This window comes from Berghia stephanieae, chromosome 6 (assembly GCF_034508935.2).
Source record: "Berghia stephanieae isolate SIO BIC M18660-M18661 chromosome 6, UCSD_Bste_1.3, whole genome shotgun sequence".
NCBI lineage: Eukaryota > Metazoa > Mollusca > Gastropoda > Nudibranchia > Aeolidiidae > Berghia > Berghia stephanieae.
This window is the reverse complement of record NC_088365.1, coordinates 9800235-9818000: the sequence shown is the minus strand read 5'-3', so window position 1 is coordinate 9818000 and position 17766 is coordinate 9800235. Positions and strand designations below refer to the sequence as shown.

Sequence of the window (17766 nt, the reverse complement as noted above, 5' to 3'; positions counted from 1 at the left end):
CGCAGGATTCCACTGAGAGGAAAACGCTTGTATGATTACAAGATATTACTTTAAAAAAAAAAAAATTGAAAAAAAACTATAATAGAAAAGAGATAATTTGTAAGGGAAAAAAATCATCTTCCAAAACTAATACTACACATAAACTGTTCCACTCTCAGCCAAGGATAATGGCCACCGCCATGATAAAATCAAGTAATCTCATTCCAAGACAAGGGCGGGAAGCAGCTTGGAAATGGAAAGCTTGCAAAAAAAAACAAAAAAAAGGAGGGGGGGGGGGATGGAAAACAGCATGAGTGATCTCTGCTCACCATGGGAGGTCAGACCACATAACATCGATCGCCGGGAAATTTAATCTTTTTTGTTTTTGGTAAGGTTTGTATTGTGTTTAATGCATGAGTGACAATGGGTAGTCAAAGAAAGTTGAGAATGTATTCAGTTGGCTTACACCAAAACTACCTGTAACAGTGAGGTTGATCGATGTTGTTGTTTTTTGTTTTTAAGGGTTTTACGGCGCTTGCAACACATTTAGGTTATATCAGCACCAGTGAAAAGGAAGATAATGGAATAGACAATAGAATTGCAATTAAACCACCCAAGAAAAAAGTAAGAAAAAGGGGAACTGGGAACAAATAGGGATCAGATACAGATTTCAAGAGCATACCATCAATGTACTGAGTTTGAGATCACCTAAAAGTCCCATCCGGACACCAGCACAGGATCCAACTAAGAATACACTCAAATGTTTACATTACACATTCAAAATAACAAATATAATAATACATAACAGAGAGATGATTTACAAGGAAAAATATATTATCTACCATAACAATAACTATGCATTTGACTGTTTCCTTCCCAGGCAAGGAGTCCAGCCAGGGCCCAGGACAAAAGCAAGTAATCTCATTCCAAGACAAAGACAGAAAGCATAATGGAAAACAGCTATAGAGGGATAGAAGACGCAGTAAGTGCCTCCCTGCCCACTATGGGAGGTCAGGAACCTTACCCAGATATATGGGGTTAGAAGACGCAGTAAGTGCCTCCCTGCCCACTATAGGAGGTCAGGAACCCCACCCAGGAAGTTGACTGAAATTGTCATATTTTGTGAACACTGATTGGACAGGTTTCAACTTTTTTTGTTTTTTAAATCTGAAGATTATGAGTACCAAGTACAAGGAGACCTTACCACATAGATGTGTGTACAGTTTTAAGAAAAGTTCAATATGATTCAATAGTCGTAACGTCACTTCCTTCCTAATGACGTATGGTAACTAAGTAACACTGGCTCTAAACTATCGGAACAATGGCGGACGCCCGTATGAAATATTTCTCCGGCGAGTATAAGTATAAAAGCGTATCCAGAGGGGAAAAAAAACATAAATTTGATCATGTTTTGACTTTTACACATTCTGATCGCAAGAAATATGAAAAGTTCTAGCCAGCTTGAAGAATAAAAAGTAATGATTTTCTTTGTTTAGAACCAAGATGGCCGCCGTTGCCGGGCGGCGTGACATCAGACTACTGAATCCAATTACAAAAGCCATCTTTGGAATCGGGCAATTGAAACACCACTCAATTAAAAAAAAAAATTTCTTGGAGTTTTACGACACCTGCAATACTTCTCAGCCATTTTAACGTAAATAAAAGGGATAATGATAGAAAGGTTGAGAGGAAACTAAAAGAAGATATGAAGAGCGATCTAAAGTCCGACAAAGATCACAGCAAAACAATCCGTCAGTCTGCAAAATATTATAAATACCTTGTTATTGCTGTCTAGTGTCTAGTTGCTTTCCTGCTCTTCCGACTATTTTGGGTTTTTTGTTTGTTTGTTAGACTTATTTCAGGGATTTTATGGCGCTTGCTTGTTTGTTTTTGTTTTTATGGGTTTTACGGCGCTTGCAACACATTAAGGTCATATCAGCGCCAGTAAAAAGGCAGAAAACGGGATAGTAAAAAGTTCTAGAAGTACAATTAGAGCACCCAAGAAAAAGGAAGACAAAAGGGGAACTGGGAACAAATAGGGATCAGATGTAGATTCCAAGAGCATACCACCAATGTACTTAGTTTGAGATCACCTAAAAGTCTCATCCGGACACAAGCACAAATCCAAAAATAGGAACACACTCAAATGCTTACAATATACGTTAAAAATAACAAATATACTAATACATAACAGAGAGATGATTTACAAGGAAAAAAATATCGTCTCCCAAAACAATAACTATGCATTTGACTGTTTCTCTACCAGCCAGGACTCCGACCAGGGCCAGGAAAAAAACTATGTATGTAATCTTATTCCAAGACAAAGCCAGAAAGCATGTTGGAAAACAGATATAAGGGGATAGAAGACACTGTGTAACTCCCTGCCCGCTAAGGAGGTCAGGATCCCCACCCAGATGGCGCTTGCGATACTATAAGGACAATTCAAAGCCAATAAAAAGGAAAATGAGAGAATATTCAAAATATTTAGATCAAATTAAAAACATGGGAAGTTAGAAGATCTGAACAAGTGTGTATGAAAGGTGCCAGATCTTTATCTTACATTGGTGCCTGCTCTTTAATTTAATTGAGCTTTTATATAGCGCAATATCCACTAAACATGCTCAAAGAGCTTTACAAGGGGTCCCTGGCCAACAGCAACATTTAACATGTAGGATGGGACATGACGCCTGTTAGGCGATGTTACAATTTTTTTTTTCGGACAGAGACAGCGCTGGCAATGGCCAGGTACTCATTTTACACCTGAGTACAGTGAGAGAATATGAGTAAAGAGCCTTTTCCAAGGGCTCAACTATGCGCCGGAGCGAGGCTCGAACCCAGGACCTTCCGATCCGAAAGCGCGTGTCATACAACTAGACCACATAGCAGCAATTTCGTAATTTGAAGTTACAAGATCCCACCCGGAGTTTTACTTCATAAAATAACATAAAAACCATTATTTTTCGTTTGTGCTCAATAAATGACATTTTCTTCAACTCCAACGCAATACTAATATCAGATTGACATGGAAAGTCACCAATGGACTGGGAGATAGAAGAGATAGCGAGGTTGTGGACTGGTGAAGAGCCAAGGCTGAGGATCGGTGAAGAGCTAAGGCCCCTTGGAGGGTCAATGTTCTCTCGGCCTCTGGGAAAGTTCCACACGACACATTATGTTTCTTTTTTTGTTTTTAAGGGTTTTACAGCGAGAAAAATAAAGACAAAGAAAATTGGATGAAATAAGGATTAGAAACAGATTCCAAAAGCAATCCATCACTGTTTTGTGTTTGTTTTTAAGGGTTTTACGGCGCTTGCTACAAATTAAGGTTATATCAGCGCCAGTAAAAAGGAAGAAAATGGGATAGTAAAAAGTTCTAGAATTACAAACAAAGCACCAAAGAAAAAGTAAGACATAGGGGAACTGGGAACAAATAGGGAACAGGTGTAGATTCCAAGAGCACACCATCAGTGTACTTAGTTTGAGATCACCTAAAAGTCTCATCTAGACACAAGCACAGGCCCGTACTAAGAGGAACACACTCAAATTTTTACAAATCATATATAAAACATAAACAAAACATCACAGAGATGATTTACAAGGAAAAAAAATATCATCTCCCAAAACTATCTATACATTTGACTGTTTCCCTCTCAGCAAGGGCATCCGGCCAGGGCCAGGACAAAACCAAGTAATCTCATCCCAAGACAAAGACGGAAAGCAAGTTGGAACACAGATATAGGGGGATAGAAGACACAGAGGTACCTCCTGCCCACTATGGGAGGTCGGAACCCCAACCAGCACGACACATTAGAGGAAGTTGGCAATTTGAATAAAAAAAATAAATAAACACTAAGAAGAAACCAAGAGTTTTCATTTCAATGTGTATTGAATCTAAATGAAAAAAAAAAAAAGACAAAAAAAGAAAACATCGATCTTTTTAAAATTATAATCTTATCTTTAAACACACACACACACACAATATGAAAAACCACTATTAGCTTTACATTAACTCAATTAACATTTCAAACTGCTGCCAAAATAAATAAATAAATTAATAACTTCTTTTTTCAAAAAGTCATACAAAAACCATCTTTCTAATCTGATAATGGACAGAAGGTGATAATATATAACAAAGGAATCATTTTAAACATCAACAAAATATGAAAACCATAAAATAAAAATTAAATCTTTTTTTGTAAAGAATCGCAGTGCACTCTCTCTCAATACCTATGAAAAAAATAAATTTTTCAGTCTAGAAAAAAAGGGCAGTAAGACTTATGTTTATGTTTTAAGGGTTTTACGGCGCTCGCAACACATTAAGGTTATATCAGCACCAGTAAAAAAGGAAGAAAATGGGATAGTCAAAAGTTCTAGAATTACAAATAAAGCACACAAGAAAAAAGTAAGACATAGGGGAACTGGGAACAAATAGGGATCAGATGCAGATTCCAAGAGCACACTATCAAAGTACTTAGTTTGAGACCACCTATAAGTCTCATTCGGACACAAGCACAAAATCCAGCAAAGAGGAATACACTCAAATGCTTACATTATACATTCAAAATAACAAATATAATAATATATAACAGAGAGATGATTTACAAGGAAAAAAATATCATGTCCCAAAACAATAACTATGCATTTGACTGTTTCCCTCCCAGCTAGGACTCCGGCCAGGGCCAGGACAAAACCAAGTAATCTCATTCCAAGACAAATACAGAAAGCATGTTGGAAAAAAGATATAAGGGGATAGAAGACACAGCATGTACCCCCTGCCCACTATGGGAGGCCAGGAACCCCACCCAGCAGTAAGACTTAGATCTGCATGTCATAAGCAAGTTAAAAATCTAAGTTTTATTCACACGATGAGACCTTCAGATTGATGTCAAAATGAACTTATCAATAATACTATACGAAATTGAAATTTTCAGTTTCATATCACAAACATCAATTCTCTGAAAATAAAAAAAATATATTAAAAAATTGTAATAAAAAAATAATAAAACTAAGAATCCACAATAACATACTCAGCACAACACAAAGTTTTTTTTTTAAATGAGAGGGAGGGAAAATCATGATTAAAAAATTGGCAGTAATCAAATTTAAGATGAGACAGATAATTGCTTTAACGATCAAAATATTTTAAAAAGATAAGATACTGGCATCAGTAGTATATAATATCTATTTTATTTTTTAAACGATCATTAAATTTCAATGAGGTATAGACAGTAAATGACAAATGTCTTTATTACAGCAAATCATAACTCCTAGTGGATCTAAACCTTCCACTTCCAGCCCCCTCCCCCACTCTCTTCAAAAAAAAAAAAAAAATGAATACCAGTTGGCATTTAGCACATTAAATTGCAACCTTCCACTTTCAGCCCACTCCCCCACTCTCTTCAAAAAAAAAACAAAGAATACTAGTTGACATTTAGCACATTAAATTGCAACTACATTAGTGGTCAAACAGATACACACGTGTGATGCAATTAGGAAGGTTACCTCATCATTATGTATATGATGATAGTGTTAAAATAACGACTTGATGTGGTGGACCTTGCAAATATTATATATAGGACTAAAGGTCAGATGGGTTGTACCCTTCGAGGCCTCATTGAATGTGAGGTGTCGTCAGTAATACACGATTAGTAACAAAACAAATCAAGAGATATTTATCATCCTCATTTAATCAGAGTTCCGGATGGATCCCTGCTCATTGAATCTAAAATCTTCTTCATTCTCCTCGACTCCAATGATAAATGGGTAAAAGGGAATAGATAAGGACAAGGGGGGGGGGGGGGGGGGGGGTTACATCACTAACTACGCTTTAAGGTAATTTCTAAGCCACATAAATATATATATATATATATATATTTATATATCTATCTATATATATTATTATCTATATATATATAGAATATGCATATATCTTGTATAAACTGATTACATCTGTATAAAAAGTGATGGGTCTGGTACTTTATTATTCAAATCGTGCAAATAAACGATTACTTTAAGCGGATACAGATCGGAGAAGGGTGCGTGAAGGCTGACACATTCATCAGGAAAGGAATATTTAGCTTAAAGATTATAGTGAATTACTTATTTTTGTAATCAATAAATAATACTTTTCAAAAAGATATAAAAATCATGTCCATTCCATACAAATCTCAGGTTACAGTAAACAAAAGAATGTGTGATTACCCGTGTGCAAACTCTAAACTTATATCACAGACTAGAATGAAGCAGCTGTTTTTTATTTTTGGATTGCTTGCTTTTAAGGGTTTTAGTTTTAGGGCGCTTGCAACACATTTAGGTCATATCAGTACCAGTAAAAAGGATGAAAATTGGATAGTAAAAATGTTCTAGATGTACAATTAAAAGGACCTGTGTGGGGGGGGGGGGGGGGGGGGAAGTAAGACAAAGGGGAATGGTACAAATAGGGAACAGATGTAGATTCCAAGAGCACATTATCAGCGTATGTTGTAAATGTTTCACCAGACACCAGCACAAGATCCCACTAAAAGAAATACACTCCAATGTTTACAAATCATATGTTAAAAAAAAAAAAATAACAGTACATAACAGAGAGATGATTTACAATGAAAAGAATATCATCTGCCAAAACTATAACTATACAATCAACTGTTTCCCTCTCAGCCAAGGACTTCGGCCAGGGTCAGGACAAGACTTAGTAATCTCATTCCAAGACAAAGACAGAAAGCAATTGTAAAATAGATACAGGGGGATAGAAGATACAGTAAGTACCTCCCTGCCCACTTTGGGAGGTCGGGAACCCCACCCAGAGAATGAAGCAGCATTTTTCCATTATAAAGTAAAAATACCATTTACCATAGATCTGGGAATTTTCTACATTGTATCTTAATTTAGAAAGGAGAACGAAATTCACACAACCTGCCATCCGCGACGAGCAGAAAAAAAATCTGTATAAACTCATATTTTTAAAAAAATAAAAAAAATTGATCCAACTTTTAGAAACAGGAATCCAATGTTATTTAACTGAATGAACAATTTAGAAAATGTAGGAATACATAGATTAACTCAATTTGGTCACATTCATCTCTGTGTAAACTTTCATTATTTTCATCAATTTTCATTTCATAATTACGTTTTAAAAATGTGAACTAGGCAGATCAAATTTGAATTCAGATGTTTAAAAAATTCAAATTTGGCCCCATTGCATTTAATGACTAATATATATATATATATATATATATATATATATATATATATATATATATATATATATATATATATATATATATATATATATATATATATATCTGTTTAAGTAGCCGGTCAGATAAAATCACTTTCACTATTTTGAATCAGTCAATAACAGTCATGCAACTTCATTTGTGTTAGAAAATGTTAAAAACAAGCAAAAAAAAAAAAACCCAGAAAAACAACAACTGAAGAGAATGGACTGTTAATAAATAAAGAGTATTTGATTTGAATCCTATGTCAACCAATACACACTTTTCTTGACAATGGACTATCTCTATATGACTGTGCAATCCAACAAAAACAGTTCTAAGCTCTTCAATCCTATCAATTTCTTTGATTGCATCTACACATTTATTCAGGGTCTCACTTTAAGGAATATTTAAAAGATATATTTATAAATAACATATGAGAATTATAAATGTAATTGATTTTTACTTTTCAAATGAGAAATTGCTCCGGAAATAAGTATTTACTCCAAAATGAAAAAGAAAATGAAACTGAAAGATTTGAGGAACAAATCATAAAGAAAGAAAAAATGTTTTGCAAGTTAATCAAGCAGAAAGAATATCTAATGGGTATATTTATAATGAACTATGCTGCTTCTATGAATAATTAAAAAAAAAAAAAAAAAAATATGCTACTCATGGTCATCAATTGACCCCAATGACTCAAGCCATATTAGTAGTAGTAGTAGTAGTAAGCTTCGCAGTCCTAATGACGCTTGCTGAGAATTGTGTGATTCAGTCATGGTCGATAAGTATAGCTGCTCTCTCCATCCATGTTGTTAATTGTTTCCATTGGTCAAGGTCCTGGGCCAAAGTTTTGAGGCTGTCAAAATCTTGTTGTGACTTTAGTACGGAGGGCGTTATTGAATGCAGGCAATAACGCCAGGAAATACTGGATTTCCTCAAACCGCCTCTTAACTGGAAATGGCAGAACTGCATCAAATATGTGCAGATGGAAACTTGGAAACAGTGATACCTGCCAGAAATGTCAGGCAGCCCCAGAGACCAGCTATCACATCGTCCTCCACTGTCCAGTCACTAAACTTGAAGGTGGCTACGAAATCATCCTTAGGGCGGAGGAAGACTTTAGAAGCTGGGTTGACGAAATACATTTGGAGGTGTAGCCATACGCTACTACTACTATTACGGAGGGCACTGCAGTATTTCTAAGTTCTTCAGGGATTAATTCGGCCTCATCTGAATCCAGAAATTTCTGATATGTAGAGAGATCCTGGTTCAGGGTAGTTACCATTGATGTTGGTGGTCTCCCTACATATTTGTTGCCATGAAGGAAATATTCTGTCATTGCAGTTTGGGCTGGGATGTTATCTTCTCGACGTAAGATGTGACCAAGTAGTCTCCATCGCTGTTCTTTTATTATTGTACTCAGGCGTTGGACCCTATATAGTCTATATTAAATTCCAAATGTTAATGTTAGTCTATTATTCAATACACTACATCGACCCTTTATAGACGGGATTAGATTTTAAACTAACTCATACTGTCATACCACTTCAACAATAGAGGGAGTCAGAAATACAACCCAGAGCCCATGTTAAATCACTGTTACTGCTCTCACGTGAAAACCGCCAAGTCTGCAGTTTACACTGTATAAAAATGGAATTTAAAAAAATTAGTCTTGCAGTCTTAAAAAAAAAAAAAAAACCATGAAAAAATAAAAGCTGATCCCTAACATTAGCTACAAACAAAATCTGCACTTTCATGATATATACAGTAAGTTATATTCTTCATTAATATCAGGGTTGTAAGTACAAAAACAAATGACTGCATTTTACACATCAAACTCTCAATGTTATTATTGCATATGTGATCATTAAAATCATGTTCTACAAACAACCTTAAGGAGGAACAAAATCAATTCAAACTAATGTTACAATGTAAAAAAAAAAAGAAGAAAAAAAAGAGAGAGAGTATTTCAGGTTTGTAAATTCATTGATACTCGTGAAAAAAAAAAAATAGAAGGGAAAAAAAACCAAAAACAAACAAAAGGATCGAGAGAAAACTAAAATACTTTATAAATTGACCAGAATGTAAACCTGACGCACCATATATAGAAATTTGCAATGTATACATAAACAAATAAATAGAGCTCAGCACAAAAATGATTTACTTGTATATGAATATCCCATTCATGACGAAATAAATGTAAAAATAAACTCGGGTAAAAAGAGTAATCTGTATAGAATTCAAAGCTCAGGATTTTTGTCAGTAAATCAGTGGTAGTATACTGCTCTTTGGCTAAAAATCATTTGACCCCAGAAAATGCTGTAATTAAAATATATTAAAATAATTTATCTTCTTTGGAAAATCTTATCACAAAGACTTGTTACAAATGTATACCATGAAGATATGCATTTGATATTGAAATGAAGATGTCTCACAGGTTTCACGGGAATTTCAACTGTCATTTCACTCCTCATGACTGCTTGGGAATTTGTTCTGGAAAAACAAAATGTTAATAAAATAAATAATTTGAGAGATTTGAAATTCGAATACACTTTTGAAAATATAAAACATTTCTTTGCCTTGAGGGCAACATCCGGGGCATATTATTAACTGTGATATAAGTTTGACACTCACAGAGAGGCCAAAGAGTACTGCACTGTGTTCACTTTCAGACTAAATTAATTAAATTGAGCTTTATATAGCGCAATATCCACTAAATGTGCTCAAAGCGCTTTACAAGGGTTCCCTGGTCAACAGCAACAATTAACATGTAGGACGGGACATGACGCCTGTTAGGCGATATTACAATTTTTCGGACGACAACGCTGTTAATGGCCAGGTACTCATTTTACACCTGAGTACGGTGAGAGAATGTGAGTAAAGCGCCTTTTCCAAGGACTCAACTATGCGCCGAGCGCGAGGCTCGAACCCAGGACCTTCCAATCCGAAAGCGAGTGTCATACCACTAGACCACATAGCTTCATATAGACTAATGTAGACGTTTTTAGTTTGTTTTTTTTTTCCTTGAGTAACACCCATTTATATTTATTGACGATTTCAGCTATGGCTTAATATTCTTGCAAAATTAGCAAACATTCATCATACAATGACAAAATTAAAAATACTATGTCAATGAAATCAAATTAAGTCCCACAATCTTGAAAAACAAAGTAATTTTCAGAATTTTCCTTATGATAAGTATGGAACTTTTTCTAACTTTAAATAAGGTATTCATGTTTCCAAATAACTAATGATAAACAAATGCTACACTTAAAGAAGCCTGATAAGACTTTCATCGAGTGGTTAAAAAACTAGAAAACGATACTACTAGTACAGTTTACAAAATACTGAATCGACTGTCTACAGTTGACAAAATACTGAATTCAGAACAGATCAAATTATGCAATGTTAATGTTAAAGATAAGTTTAGATTGCTCTCCAATATATTTGTTTGATTGCCAAAGTAGTATCAACAGCACTTACAACACGTCGTTTCAGGTGAACAAGAGCAGGATGTTTTGTTTACCTCTGACTTTAAAAAGAAACAGTTTTCACACTGCACAAAACACAACCAACTCATACTATTAGGAGAAAATTTCTTGCAATAATATAAGCTTTAACATAGTATAATATCAGTTATGGCAAGTAACATACCCACATTCAACTCGGTTCAAAGATTCTCTTGTAGACTATTGAGTAACAATGACAATTTGAAGCAAATTTGTATGCATGGATCATTAAAACTATCAATATGAAGATGGGACAGTGAGGATGAAACATTACCATCATCCTTCACAGTCAATTTCAAGTACAACAAGATCATAAAAGTATGAGACAAAAACGGCCCGTCTTACCTCTGTACACTAAAGATTTCCATTGATGTTTGAGACCATCCAAAGTTTCTCTGATGACATCCATTCCCCTGAAAATTGTAACAGTAACAGTCAGTCTTTATTTAATAAATAGTAACAAACGAACATTCAATAAAAGATTATTATTATTATAAAATCTAAATTTCGAGAAAATTATTTACTTATTTTCCTCTAATGAGTTCCACCCTTAGATATATGATTTCAATTTCAGACTAAGTTGCAATGGAGTAGATGCAGTGTAATTCACTTGCTCATATATCCAACTGAATGTACAAGTACAAGGAATATTATCTCATCACTTCACCCGAAATATCAGCATCTTTGTCTTTGTTGTAGTAGTATCGAATGGCTACACCTCTATTTTGAATCTTTTAATCCATTCTTCAAATTCTTTTCCTGCCTTATAGGCTGTCTCGTAGCCTCCTGATAGGCTTGTCACTGGGCAGTGGATGACGATGTGGTCCATTGTCTCAGGGCCTCCTTGGAAATGACAGCATGCATCTGATTCTCTCAGATTCCATCTATGCATGTTAGCTGCGGTTCTGCCATGTCCTGTCAAAATGCGGTTGGAGGTGACCCAGAATTTTCGGCTATTGCAGAGAAAGCCAGGTGTTCTTTCTGTTGGGTCGGGTATGATGTCGCCTCCCCTGGGGCTGTCTTGGTTCCACATCGACATCCATTCCACTTTCACGTTCAATGGGACCCTGTCAGCGACCTCCTCAATTTTGGCATGCATTCTTTGGTTTAATTCTTGTCTTCTGATATCAGGCGGTGCTATGCCACTTGTCTTTGTTAATTAATCAAAATTAAAATTCAACCTCAGCATTAATTTTTAATAAGAGCAGTTATGATTCTTTACCCCTGTAATAAATAATAATTTTCTAATAATAATATATGAAAAGATCTTACCTGTCCGATAAATTGTAGTCAGGGATAATCGAACACTTTTGTGTGAGCAGCACCAATGCACACTGAGTGATGAGGTCAGCATTATTTACAAAGCATACTTTTTCTTGATCAGCATTTCCATTCCCTGAAGACCAAGAAGACGATGACTGTGGTGAAAGTATGGATGATGATGGTGGTGATGATGATGACGAGGAGGATGTTGATTGCTGATTGACGAGCATTAGCATTTTTCCTTGTGCCAAACCATGAAGATATTGAGTCATGATTTCCATTACAGGTCCACTCACCTAGTTTTTAAAAAGATCAATGTATAAATTGATGAAATAAAATATAAATTGGGACATTTTTATATCACATTTCCTCTGTCTGCTATCCACAAAATGCTCTTCATAATAATAGCTAGTTTATCTCCCATTCAAAACCTATTATTTATTTCATAACAATTACAATAATCTAAATAAATCTTTAAAAAAATTTTAATCTTATTTTCTGTCAAGATAATAGCCGGATGGACTTGAAATTTTGCATAGAAATAGGTTTCAATGTATACTATGATAAATAAGTGATTATTTTTATGACCAAAATCATGGGGCTGCCACCATGTCAGCAAACTTTCATCCATGGTTATAGCTTCCCTTTTGAACAAGCCATTCAGTAATATCATATCCTTCATGCCTCATCAGTTATTCAGGCCTGTATCTGCCCCCTGAAAAAATTGCCTGAAAATCTGCGAGACGTAATTGGGTCCGGGTGTAGGGGTCAGGGGGGACAACGCCGAAGCTTTTTCAATATAACATGAGCAAAGATCCCCATTTCCCGGAATAGTTTCTTAGAATTTTACCAATTCAATAGGCTGTGAAACAAAATGGAAAAGTATACTTAGGACAAAAATAGCCTTAAAACATTATTATTAAACCCCTTAAACATACAACAGAGCGGAGCGAAATTGCTGGCAAATTTACAGGCCTGATTATTTATTCACCCTTGAATCGTATAGGATAATGGCTGTCAAGTGGACATCTATTTAAATTTACACCGTTACTTGATCTTCCTGAAAATTACTGGCTTCATAAAATGTCTCATCAGTGACCCTTCATGGAAAAGGCGAGATAGTAGCTACAGAAATAAATAATCTTAAAAATTCATATACAATATAATTTTATATCGAATCATGATAGTGAGCGAAGCATTTTCTAACAACTCATGCTAACCACAATAAATATTTCTCCAGAAGCTACTCATAAGTTACAATGACCTACCTTAGTAGTTACGTCCCAGGTAAATAATACAAGTTCTGGGCAGAACTGTGAGAGGAAAGACAAAAAAAGTCATAATTCTACTTTAAAAAGGGGGAAATTATGTATTTTTTTTATATATTATAAATTACAGGAAATGAAGTTGATTTCAGGTGCAGCAAAGAGGAAGTAGAATTAATAGTTAGAAGTATAACGCTAGAAATGCTGAAGACAACATACAAAAAAGACTGTTGTGTCTATCAGATAGAACAACCATAACATATCTTATTTTTAAAAACCCAAGATGTATGATTTCCATCCATATTTTTCTATTACCTCTTAAAAAAATCTATTTACTCAGGAAGTAAAATGAAACTTATTGGTTTAAGCAGTATAAAGAGTGTATTTTACTTTAAGAAACATGTAATGTTTTCAACTAAGGATAGAAAAAAAATAAATATGCCTTCAGTGCACAATGTAGATATTCTCACCTCATAAGATACAGGAAGAATGATGAGATGAAAAGCTGTTATGATGTCAGCATCTGTTGGGTGAGTCTGGACAATGATGAAAAAGATGAATTTATTTTTTAACAAAATTACGGTTGACCATAGCCATACAGTTCTAAAACTATACAAGTTAGAGCTCTTCTGATGTCTTCATCATATTTTCTGAGAAATTTGCCCTAAAATTGCCAAGTTTCAATATCATATTCCATGTATTAAGCGAGATACAGCCACAAACTAGAATAAAACACAGAAAAAGCATCCCTTATTTTCCGTATTTTTTTCTCTAAGCGAGTCATCCAAATTAATGACACCTTTGAAACTGCATAACTTTTTTTTTATTTATGAATTGTTTTCAAAATTCAAATAGATTTTTACTCAGTGGGGTTAGGGCTTTGATTTAAACATAGTATTTCCCCACAAAAATAGAAAAAAAAATTTCATAGTCATTGCTACATTAAGAGCCATTTGACTCATGGAGCCGTAGTTTATCAAACGGACAATAGCAATTGCTTGTTACCCTTTGGAAAAGATGCTAGTCTATCTCAAAGTACTTTCCACAAGACCTAACAGATTCAACTACCCAGTAACTGCCAGTGGACAGGGGTTCACCCGGGGATCATCTCGATCCCTTTGTATGTGAAGTGAGAGCTCTACCAACTGAGCTGTTGGGAGACCCACGCAATTCAAACATAATATTGAATTAAAAAATTAACGAACTTATAAAAAAATAAAAAATAAAACAAACAAAAGAATTATTATAACCGTCAATACTCCAAAAGCCATTTGATTCCACCATTAATGGTAATGTCAGAAAAATAATTTTAAGAAAAGTAATGTAAAGTAAGCTTTGTAAATCAAGGTTATTTTTCACCAAGTAAAAGCGAAAAAGGGAAGTTAAAAATAAATTAATACTAGAAAAAATTCTTAACTCTTACTTTGGTGAAGGGTATTTTAATACTGCTTGGTTCGACTTGATGGGATGAATTGTTATGAGTTGAGAGATCTGCAGGTTGTTTCTTCATATTCCACTCCAGATTGGAAAGAGACAGGGTGATGTATAATACTCTGTAAATAGGGAAATACAACTCTGTAAATAGGGAAATATACCTCTGTAAATAGGGAAATACAACTCTGTACATAGGGAAATACAACTCTGTAAATAGGGAAATACAACCCTGTAAATAGGGAAATACAACTCTGTAAATAGGGAAATACAACTCTGTAAATAGGGAAATACAACTCTGTAAATAGGGAAATACAACTCTGTAAATAGGGAAATACACTAAAAACGGTTAAAGGTAAACCAAAAGTCAAGGGACTTGGTATTCTATTTCGGTTTTAACACATTTCGATTTAGGCATATCTCCAAAAAAAGTTATCATGATTTTCCAGGGGTGTTATTGTTCCTTTGCTATCATTCATCCAACACATTAAATTCTTCAACTTCAACTATGTGACTTTGTGGTTGAAGTAGTGTAGTGTGTTTGTGCGTGTGTTGAGGGGAAGGGGGTTGATGTCTATATGTATTTGTGCACACAAACGAACGAGCACAGTGATAGTAGGTCAAAGTCATCATTAATGATCTCAATCAGCACGTTGTTTTCCTACAAGAATGGACTGGTGTGGTCGGGCGGGGTGGGATTGGTTGGGAAGTGGAAGTGAATGGCGAAGAAAAGAGGCCATAGAGACGAAAAATAAGTTGTGGATTAGTGTGGGCAGGGTTTGGTGGTCAAATGGAGAGGATTTCAGCAGAGGTGGTGAGAGGTGTTGAATGGATACAAGAGAGCACATTGGGTAACAGTTGTAAGGGGAATTTTGTTCAGTTATCGAATTTTTCTTAGGTTATTCAGCAATTTCTTTTTGGTTTAAAACTAGTTTGAGCATAGTGGGTTTTGGTTTATCAATGTTATCAATACTTGATTAACAGAGATAAAGAAGAAAAAATGACAACATTTAAGATTTATTTTCGATTTAATCTGTTTTTACAGTAGATAGCATAAAACAAACAGTATTAAGAAAAGCGCAAACGTGATACTTCAAAATACTTACTTTTTTATATGTTCAATGAGTGTTTGTTATAATAAAAATTTCTCTCTGTTATTAAATAAATATTCACCAGAGGAATTTCAAAACTTTGTAATATATTATTTCATAGAAATGGTAATAGAAGTGTTAAATATTAACGATACATGCACTAGCACACTTTCTTCAATTGAGAAGAAAATGGATTGGTACGAAATAAACTTTCATAATCTGAATTTGTAATCAATGCCGAGTTAGTTCAAAGATTTGTTTATATTCCAATACTTTATTACAAGTCTATGTTCAGAGTTCTTCAAGACATGAAACAAAAAGTCAGTATTTCAATTCTAATTTTCAAATGTTAATTGAGTGAATTATCACTTCATACTGAATCAATGTCAGCTTACCCAGACAAGGCCTCAGTGATGGCAGGAGTTGAGTTTTCATCAACGATCTGTATCACTAATATTCTGTGAAAGAAAAGAAGAAAATACTAGATCGATGTATAATAATAATAATAATAATAATAATAATAATAATAATAATAATAATAATAAAAATAATAATAATAATAATAATTAATATATACTTTACTCATCCAAAAAAATGGAAATTCGTTTACAGATGTGACATGCATAAAAATGTATAAACACAAAGTTGAGAATCTACGGCGACAATGTATACATACATATATATGAGCCAAGGTCAAAAGGTGCCCGCCTGATACCAGTGTTAAGAAAATTTGATTTTTACTTAATTATGGGCTGTTTTCATTGGGTTAATGCTTGTAATCAATTGATAATATGAAGAAGAGATAAAATGAGATAGCTCAACATACTCTGTTCAACAGAATATGAAATAAACAACTTGAAAGTCAAATTTCAATACTGTTTGGCATGTACTTAAAACGAGGTCAACGCATCACCTTTTTAGAAATCATGTAGAAATTAAATGTGATGTTTTAGCTCACGTGATTGAAATTTGACTAATAGTATAAAGTCAAAATTTACTTTTAAACGCAATTGCAGTATATTACATATCTGATTAAGTTTCATATAGAGTTCTTAAAAAGTTGGTGTTGCTTGTGACCTTTGGTGTCATCAAACACAGCACAATACTAAGACTCGACACGAAACTTTAAAGCTCATGTTTAATGTTATAAAATGTTTTATTATGAGAAAAAAGCATAGATTTACTATATGAATTCAAATCTTGGAGTAAATGTATACCGTTTTGCCGATATTGAGGTTTATTGGTTTTGGTGTCATTTGTCACAAGCAACACGGCATGCGTGAACACGTGGAAGTTTGTTTCGTTAAATGGCGATTCGCAATTTTGATCCACCCTTCTTACCAGTCTTTAAAGTGCAACACTTTCATTTGCCTTTCCAGCGTGGCTCCAGGCAGGAGAGGTAAGTTGAACTTTGGTGTCATCGCTATTTTACATTGTCACAAGCAACACTTGATATTGGATATTACAAAGTGCCACCAAAAAATTATGTTTTCAGCTGTTATTCTATTTACAAATATGATATTATGACATCTCACATAAGACTGATTTTGACACAATTAATTATTTCCTTGTAATTCTAATTTTTTATGTTTCAGGGTTGTATCAATCAAGAAAAAGACAAAACTTAATCTTTTGACGAATCCAGATAAAAGAAGGGTTGTCAAGAAATTTGATTTGATTTACTATCAACACACTAAATTACTACAAACTAGCAGATTTGAGCAGTAGGGCGGATGTTACGGTATGGTTACATGAATTCATTACCATGGCTGATATTTATCTAACTTCTGGTACTTTTTGTGACCATTGGTGTCATTGGTTAAAATGTCACAGGTGACACTTAAGTTTGAAGTTTCTAATGTATTTCTGTTTTCATGTTCTTCAAAGCTTGAAATGTCATTGAATTACATTTTAACAGGCTATATTACATGTGTTCAGTTGCTATTCTTGATTTATTGAGGCAAAATTGCGTTCTCGTGCCGATTTTGACCAAAGTAATAGCAACAATGGTATT

At 34.4% G+C, this 17766-nt stretch overlaps 1 protein-coding gene across 1 annotated transcript in view; it reads right to left on the bottom strand.

The window, feature by feature from the left end:
- Positions 1-9532: 9532 nt before the first annotated feature.
- LOC144974451 (protein deacetylase HDAC6-like) overlaps positions 9533-17766 on the bottom strand; it is a 33325-nt gene continuing 25091 nt past the window's right edge. The window contains exons 18-24 of the mRNA XM_078917328.1: positions 16148-16210; positions 14654-14783; positions 13701-13766; positions 13234-13278; positions 11975-12261; positions 11048-11115; positions 9533-9686 (exon numbers count right to left, since the gene is read on the bottom strand). Of these exons, the coding sequence (XP_078773454.1) occupies positions 9664-9686; positions 11048-11115; positions 11975-12261; positions 13234-13278; positions 13701-13766; positions 14654-14783; positions 16148-16210 (682 nt within the window). The 3' untranslated portion in view covers positions 9533-9663. The remainder of the gene's footprint in view (positions 9687-11047; positions 11116-11974; positions 12262-13233; positions 13279-13700; positions 13767-14653; positions 14784-16147; positions 16211-17766) is intronic.